This window comes from Macrotis lagotis, chromosome 4, assembly GCF_037893015.1.
Source record: "Macrotis lagotis isolate mMagLag1 chromosome 4, bilby.v1.9.chrom.fasta, whole genome shotgun sequence".
NCBI classification, from domain to species: domain Eukaryota; kingdom Metazoa; phylum Chordata; class Mammalia; order Peramelemorphia; family Peramelidae; genus Macrotis; species Macrotis lagotis.
This window is the reverse complement of record NC_133661.1, coordinates 111123352-111132378: the sequence shown is the minus strand read 5'-3', so window position 1 is coordinate 111132378 and position 9027 is coordinate 111123352. Positions and strand designations below refer to the sequence as shown.

At 35.4% G+C, this 9027-nt stretch overlaps 1 protein-coding gene across 1 annotated transcript in view; it reads right to left on the bottom strand.

The window, feature by feature from the left end:
- Nucleotides 1-5441: 5441 nt before the first annotated feature.
- Nucleotides 5442-9027, bottom strand: part of LOC141521319 (cilia- and flagella-associated protein 43-like) — a 288518-nt gene continuing 284932 nt past the window's right edge. The window contains exons 38-39 of the mRNA XM_074233774.1: nucleotides 6041-6194; nucleotides 5442-5837 (exon numbers count right to left, since the gene is read on the bottom strand). Of these exons, the coding sequence (XP_074089875.1) occupies nucleotides 5671-5837; nucleotides 6041-6194 (321 nt within the window). The 3' untranslated portion in view covers nucleotides 5442-5670. The remainder of the gene's footprint in view (nucleotides 5838-6040; nucleotides 6195-9027) is intronic.

The following is a 9027-nucleotide window of genomic DNA, read 5'->3' as shown; positions in this document are numbered from 1 at the left end:
GTGAAGAGGCTTTTAAAGATAGATTAAATATAGAAGAAGTGACAACTGACATAGCAGATATCAAAACTAAAAACAGAATAGTTCACATTTATATGGTATAAATTTCTTCTGTTTACATTTAACCTATGACATTGTGACCTATTAAGTGTATACATATGGACACATACCACATATATGTTTGTATGCGTGTGTGTAAGAGAAGTCAGTCTAGAGAGGTTAAAAATGAACCATTAGTGTATACATATGTATGCATATGTGTATATATATATGTATATACATACATATATATATATATATATATATTTTGTATGTATTTGTGTGAGAGAAGTCAATCTAGAGAGGTTAAAAAATGAAACTTTAAATCACAGAATTAGTAAGTGGTGGTATCTCCAAGGTCTCATTTCAGTAATTGATGACTTCAATTTCAGTGTTTTTTCCATTTTACTGCTTTTATGCAGCATGGAATAAAAGACAGGAAGTTTATTTTAGAAAGATTTTCACCCTCCAAAAGTTAAAAGAGGTAAAGCTTTGGTAGTCGAAAGGTGAAGTAGACTTCCATAATCTGTATAATTCATTTAGCAGGAATATTAACATCCCTTAAGGATATGGGATGAGTTAGATGTTAGAATGACCTCCCCCTTAACCCTCCTTCTTCCCCTGCCATGATCATAACGATTACTTGGAGACTGCCAATTCAGGGGAAGCTACTTCCTTTTCTATTTCCCAAATGTCAACCCATGCCATTTTGGGATAGTTGTAATTAAGATTTTCCTTATATCTAGCCTAAAGCTTCTCTAGATGTCTAGGAGTTCTGAGATGAAGTGATAAAGAGAAAAGATAGCTCATGTTAAATGACCTCAATTTTCTAAGTAAATTAAGGAGTGGAGTTGTTCAGTTAATATAGTAGAGAGAGGGAAAGGTGTGATCCTTGAGAGAATGTTTGGAAAAGTTTTGTGAGGAATGAGGTAGGGAATAAGAGAAGAATAAAAATGTTTTTCTTCAATAAAGGACTCATTGAAGCAGAATAACATGAAAGCCAACTTGCCTATATTTCCTGGTTACTAAGTATTCAGGGGCCTCAAAACCCCTTTCCTGGGGTGTGATGCTTTTTTGGGAAATCTGACCCTGGATCTGAGAAGACAGTCTCCTAAAGTTACCACTTACCTCTTATCAGTTCTTTCTCATCTTCCTCCCCACAAATCATTTCCCCTAATGTTAGACCAACCTCTTCCCTTATCCATTTTCTTCACTGCTTTTGCCCTAGCCCCTTGATCCATAGTTTTCCATTTTTTAGACATTGAAGTACTATTACTGTTCCTTTCCTGCTTATATTCATGGTAAGGGGGAGTACATCTCTAGTTCCCCTCTCCCTTCTTGAATAATTTCTTTGTGTAATATCTACCTTCATCCCCTACCTCAATAGATTTGATTTGATTAACAAGGAACATGTGTTTTGGGGACATATATTAATTCAATTCTTTCTTCTCATCTGACTTTTTGTTCTTTGCTAATATCAGTTTTCTCCCTGCTCCAACTCATCTTCCAAATAGCTGCTGAGGTGATGTTAAAGGACAAATGTGACTATGTGATTTCCCTGTTCAAGAAACTCCACTGGTTCTTTATTATCTCTAGGATAAATGAGGAACATCCCTCATTGACTTTTTTTTTACTCTTTTTTTTAAGTTTTTTTTTTGTAAGGCAAATGGGGTTAAGTGGCTTGCCCAAGGCCACACAGCTAGGTAATTATTAAGTGTCTGAGGTACAATTTGAACCCAGGTACTCCTGACTCCAAGGCTGGTGGCTCGGTCCACCTAGCCGCCCTGCCCTCCCCATTGACTTTTAAAGTACTTTATAACCAGGTTTCAAACTACCTTACCATTGTGCATTTTTATATATTATTCCCCTTTCTTTACTCCATAGATCACGAAATTGGCCTTCTCACAAATTCCCATCTCTTTGTCTTCCCATTGGTTTTCCCTCAAATCCTGCATGTACTCTCTTCTCACTTCCTCATAGAATTTCTTTAGGCTATGATTCAAAGATCACCTACAAGAAACCCTTCCTGATCTCCACTACTAATATTCTCCTCTTTAAACCTTCTTGTATTGAATTATTTTGCATATATTTGCATTTATATACTTTCTATTTATTCCATATATACTTGAATATATCTTGTTTGTCCCCCCCCCCCCAATTAGCACGTAAGCTCTTTGCAGGTAGGGATTTTTTCCATACCTTTTATTTGTATCCTCAGCTATCCTCAGCACAGGGTCTGACACACTGTAGGCACTTAATAAATGATTTCTGATTGACTGATTGATTAGACGTCATTTGCTGGATATATAACTTTGAGGTTTATCCTAATTTCCTTTGGTTCTTGTTATATCATTCCAAACTCTTGTTTGAGTTCTTGTGGCTAAAAAGTATCTCTTATGAGGAATAAAAGGAGTGTATATGTATATATATACATGTATACACATATGGAATAAGTACATGTCTACAAATAAGAAGTATCTCTTATGAGGAATAAAAGGAGTATATCTATCTCTATATCTCTATCTCCATCTCTATCTCCATCTCCATCTCTATCCATATATCATATCCATATCCATATCCATATCTTTATCTATATATATATGGAATAAGCACATGTCTACAAATATCCCTTGTATATAAATACTAAGGGTTTTTTGAATTGATGTTTGCTTAAGCTAATAGCCTTTCTCTGGATTGTATGAAATAGTTTAATGTTGTGTTATTAATATAGATTTGGTATGTTTCCTAATGTTTTGAGATTGTGTTATAGGAAAGTTATTCTGAAAACAATCATAGTACCATCTTCCTAAGTGTGATGTTCAAGCCAATATAGCTTTATCAGCTAAGTAAACTCTAAACCTGGTCAAGAGCTTGTCATTCCTATATTTTAGACAGAGAAATACAAATCTTTTTTCTCAGGTATCAACTTCTTAGCCATCTATTCTCTTAACCATTTTCATTCAGCATTAGCATCAGTGATGAAAACACTACCTTTGCCCCTAAGTATTTCCTCAGGACTTCATAATCCCTATCAATGCTTTTTAGGTTTCTTTTGATATTAGAGTTTGCTCTTTACATGAATTATCAGTCTTGGGAAGTACGACATCGTGTTTTGGATCTTTTGGTAAGACTGTAAGAATATGCTTCTCTTGTTGATCTGAGGTTTATAGACAGCTTGTTTAGAAAGGAATGACCAACAACCATTACTCATCAGAGCTAATAATCCAGTACACATTTATTAAGGGCCCATTATGTAGCCAGGCATGTGGTAAATACCAAGAATACAGTGAATAAAAGGAGTTTATAATATAAAGGAGGGAAATGGTGTGAAAAAGGAAATAGGAAAGCAGGGGCAGGGAGCATGGAATGACACATCAGGAGGTACCTGCTGTGGAAGCCGGGCAGCAGAAGGTGAATTGAGTGAGCTGAAGGTGTAATTGTGCCCTCTGTAAAAGAAGGCCTTGCCACCAGCCCTTCAAGCAAGAGGGAAGAGGAGGCTGAGTGAAGTGATGCCAAGTCAAGACCAGTATCAAAACTGAGAGGACGTAGTCCTGGTTTGTTGAGCAATCAGCATGCATTACTTAATAAAACTGATATGCTTGGAAGTCTGAATCTTTTTCCTCAGTCATTTCATCTTTTAGCTACTACAATCCTCAAAAAGCTCTGTGAGGTGGGTGCTATTATTATAATACCCATTTTATGGAAACTGAGGCAAACAGAAGTTAAGTACCCTGGCCAAGATTACCCAGCTAATAAGTATCTGAGGCTAGTTTTGAACTTGGGTCTTCCTCTTACCAGCTGTGTCACCTAGTTGCCATGGGAGCAAAGAGAGGGGAATAGTACAAAAGGACAGGATGGAATGAAATACACAACTGGCAATTATAGCCATCAATGTCAATGCTATGAACTCATCCAGATAATTAGAAGAGGATGGTAGAATGTGTTAGGAAACAGACTCCAACAATATACTGTTTATAGATTCGCATGGAGTTTAAAAAAGAGGGGCTTGAGCAAAATCTCTTATGCTTCCCCTGAATTGTAAAATGGGGTAGTAATTATGATTTTATATAAAAAAGACAAATAAAATTATTACATTATGCTTAAAGACACCATAGATAATTAATTCAATACCTAATATATACACCAAATAGCATAGCATCGTAAATATTTAAAGGAAAAGTTTATTGAATTGGTGAGAGAAATAATAAAACTATAGGAGTGAGGAAACTCAGTGTGCCCCTTTCAGACCTAGACAAATATAACTAAAAGAAAAGAACCTGAATAGAACTTTAGAAAAATTAGAAATGATAGTTCTTTGGTGATTGTTGAAAAGAACTAACTATAGACAGTGGAATACCACTCTTTCAGCCACCTCTGTTCAAACCCAAAGACAAGCCCAAGCAGGACCTCAAGAACTTGAGGATTGCTGGGTAGATTACCTATTCTGCAAATTGTTCCCTGGTCCCTCAGGGCTTGTGAAAATTTTCTTTTTTGTACAGGGCCAAAAGGTGGTTATCTTTAGGTAAATGGTTACTGGAGTTCTGAGTAGGAGAGTGACAAACTTGTCTGCATTTTAAGAAAATCTCTTTTTCAACTTTTGGGAAAATGGAGTGGAGTGAGGAGGAATGAAATAAGGAGATCATGTGGTAGTCTATTGCAGTAATCAAAAAGAAAGATTATGAGATCCTGAACTAGGATGGTGACAGCAAGAAATGACAACTTGCTGACTGCTCTGATATATGGAATGAGTGTGAATAGATGAGGATGATACACTGAAGTTGCCAACTTGGGTGACTGATGGTGGTTCTCTCAACAGAAAGAGGAAAGTTGAGAAGGAAGGATAGGGATTATTTTTTTTGTTGGGGATATGATAAATTCTGTTTTGGAGCTGCTGAGTTTCTGATATTTCTGAAATATTTAGACAGAAATATCCAGTAGGCTATCCCTACTGGAAATATCTAGTAGTGATGTGGGTGTTGAGTTCAGAAGAGGAAACTACATTAGATATTTAGATTTGAAAGTCATAGCCATGATAATTAAACCCATGGAACCTATTGAAGTCACCAACAGAGAGGGAAAGGGCCCACATGTATTTAATGCTTTATGTTTAAAAATGTTATCAATTCCATGGATAAATAAAAAAACCAAACTTTTCTTGATTCCCATCCTGATAATAGTAATAATAATAATAATTATTATTATTATTGTTTTTGCAAGGCAATGAGGTTAAATGACTTGTGCAAGGTCATACTAGGTGATTATTAAGTGTCTGAGGTCAGATTTGAACTCAGGTTCTCCTGACTCCAGGGCTGGTGCTCTATCAACTATGCCACCTAGCTGCCCCCATCGGATAATCTTACTGGAAATTTTGTTCATGCTTTAAGAAAAGACACATTCAAGGGATATAACACTTTTATTTCCATAGAGCAACACTTCTATTTCTACAGAGCAAAACTTAAATTTCTACAACTTTTTAAGAGGAACCAAAGGGTTTCAATTAAGGTTCAGAAGTAAGGGACAGTAAATTAAGAATATTTAGTTTTTCTGTTCCTGGAAAAAAGGAATTTTAAGAAAATGAGAACAGATTTTTAAAATGTGTTATGTCTTCATGTTCCCCCACCCCCCCCAGCATTTCTACACTTGAATAAGTGCAGGAAATGTTTTCATTCTTAGTCTTTCAACTTCGGCCTGCAAAATTGCTATCTCTTCAGCCTGACTTCTTGAAATATTTACTAGTTTTTGTTGTTGCAACATAGCTTCATATTGTTTCTGTATAATCTTTTCACAAGTCAGCTTAGATCCTATTTAAAAAAAACCCAGGAAAATTAGTGAAACTATTGTCTAAAGTAATGAAAAAACATAATTTACTTTGAATGGATTAATAAAACTATTAAACTAGGGAAAATATTTTAAATGCAGAAAGCTTTGCGAACTACTGTAATAAAATTTTCTGATATACAGCTTCCCACCAACTTTTTAACTGTACAAAGGTAATCTGGCTTACCAAATGATCTACAGATTTTTTGTCTTTGGCTGACAGCCACCAACACTTCTTGTAGTTCACAACTTAGAGTATAATTTGCTGAATCTCTTTGAGTGACGAACTTTCCAAGTTGCTTGAGTAATTTTTTGAGGGCTTCCACCTCTCTGTTGTGAGCCTGGTAATTATATAATTTCCCAAAATATATTGATGAGAAGAAGGCATTGGAACTTATTACTTTATTAAGGATGCTATTAAAATGAACAATTTCTAGATGTATGAATTAATTATCAGGGACATTAACTCTTTTTTTTTTTTTAGGTTTTTGTAAAGGCAAATGGGGTTAAGTGGTTTGCCCAAGGCCACGCAGCTAGGTAATTATTAAGTGTCTGAGGTTGAATTTGAACTCAGGTACACCTGACTCCAGGGCTCTATCCACTGTGCCACCTAGCTGGCCCCAAACAAAACTCTTTATGTATTTAGAAGCAGAAAAAATAGACATGATTTTTATCAGCTCCAAATAAATTTGTTGCAAGGAATTTAATTTCATAACTAATCTCCCCAAACATTTAGCATTTACCTTTTGTAATATACATAGAAGAGACTACAAATATTTCATTAAATGGGTAACTGATTGGTATTTTATATAAAGAAAACTATGACCCAATATTACACTGTACTATTTATTGTAGATAGCTGCTGAGGGAGACTATAGTCTATTATTTTATTTCCCAGATTGGCAATGGACTACAATTACACATTTTTGAGATTCTTCTCTGATCACAATCTCCTCATTTGTCTCAACTCTTTTCTTTCTTTATTATATAAATATTTTGTTTTCCAATTATATAAAATAGTAATAGATTTCTACCTATCATTTTTGTAAGGTTTTGAATTTTACACTTTCCCCCCACCTTCCCTTCCCTCCCCGCTCCCCCCCCACAGAAGGCAATCTGTTAATCTTTACATTGTTTCCATGCTATACATTGATCAAAATTGAATGTGTTGAGAGAAAAAAATATATCTTTGAGGAAGAAATAAAATATTAGAGATAGCAAAATTATGTAGTACTAAGACAACTTTTTTTTTTTAATAATTGAAGGTAATAGTCTTTGGTCTTTGTTTAAATTCTACAGTTATTTCTCTGGATACAAATGGTATTCTCCATTGCAGATATCCTAAATTTGTCCCTGATTATTGCACTGATGGAATAAGTAAGTCCTTTAAGGTTGATCACCACCCCCAGGTTGCTGTTAGAGTGTATAATTTTTTTCTGGCTCTGCTCATCTCACTCAGCATCAATTCAGGCAAGTCCTTTCAGGCTTCTCTGAAATCCCATCCCTCCTGGTTTCTAATAGAACAAAAGGGTTCCATAATGCACATATACAACAATTTGTTCAACCATTCCCTAATTGATGGACATCCCTTTGATTTCCAATTCTTTGCCACTACAAATAGAGCTGCTATGAATATTTTTGTACAAGTGATGTTTTTACCCTTTTTCATGATTCAGAGTATAGACCCAGTAGAGGTATTGCTGGATCAAAGGGTATTCACATTTTTGGGCATAATTCCAAATTGCTCTCCAGAAACCTCAACTCCTTTCAAACATATTTTTCATCCTTGCTGTGAACATTACTCTTCCTTTCTTTCCTGTCTCTTCTGCCATTTCATCAACCTTAGTCTGACTTTAGGGCCATCCTTTCTTACTCTTGATTATAGTTAAAAATTTCAGCTCTTTATGATTTTCACTCTCTCAGTCCTTTGTCATTATACAGTTCTCTTCTGTTCTTCATTCCTTGCCAAGTTTAAACCTATGTACTACCCAAGATCCTTCTTTTCTCCTGTTCTTCCTGATATCCTGAACCCTGCCTAGTAGAAGTTATGCAATATTCTTGAAATTCTTAGTGTTCTTAATTGGGCCCTCACTGCTTTCACTTTCATTTTTCTGATTGTTTATCATATTTTCACTTTCTGTTTTATGCTTTTTCTTGCCTTAAGTCCCTAATGCAGTATTACTGGGAAAATGCAATTTGTCAAATTCTCCTTTAATCTGTATTTCAAAATTTCTCTTTTTTATCTATCCATATTCTCCTCTTTTTCTCAAGGAAAATGTATCTTAACCCTTCTCTTTATGACTTTGATTTCTTCATTCTCTGCTACTTCTAGTAGTTTGCCCTATCATTAATCCCCCCCCACTCTCTGATCTTCAATATTTTCCCATTGAATGGCTCTTCCTTTTTTCCTTATCATATGCCATACACTACCTCATAAGTCTCCCAAGGTTCTGACCTGGATCCTTTTATCTTCTCTTTCTACATTTTTCTTTTGCTCTTTCCAAGTACTTGGGTTCAAAATTCTCTATTTCTGTGGAATGTGCTGCCATCCTCCCTGTCATAGGTTAATTTTCTCTTAGAGATCTTGTTTCCTGTCCTGCTTTCTTTAATCCACCTTCTTTACAAGAGCTGTCAAAATAATCTTTCTTAGGCAATGCCTAATCATTCTCATACTTAAAAATCATCAGAACTTCATTATTGCATCTTGGACAAAATACAAATTCCTAACTGGTATTTATGAGCCTCTACAATTTAGTGCTAACCTATCTTTCCAATCCTACTTCAAATTACACCCTTTTACACACTCCACATTCTAGTCAATTTTTGTTTGACAAAACTGATATTCCATCTCTTGCTTCCAAGCATTTGTGTAAGTTATCTTCCATGCCTAGGACACATTCTTCTTTTTTTTTTTTTTTTGGTTTTTGCAAGGCAAATGGGGTTAAGTGGCTTGCCCAAGGCCACACAGCTAGGTAATTATGAAGTGTTTGAGACCAGATTTGAACCCAGGTACTCCTGACTCCAGGGCCAGTGTTTTATCCACTGAGCCACCTAGCCTCCCCGACACATTCTGTTTTTAAAAATCTCCTCTATGAATACTCTCTTATATTCAAATCCATTCAGTTCCTTTATGTTTCATGAAGCCTTTACATGTACAACCTATATCAGATTATT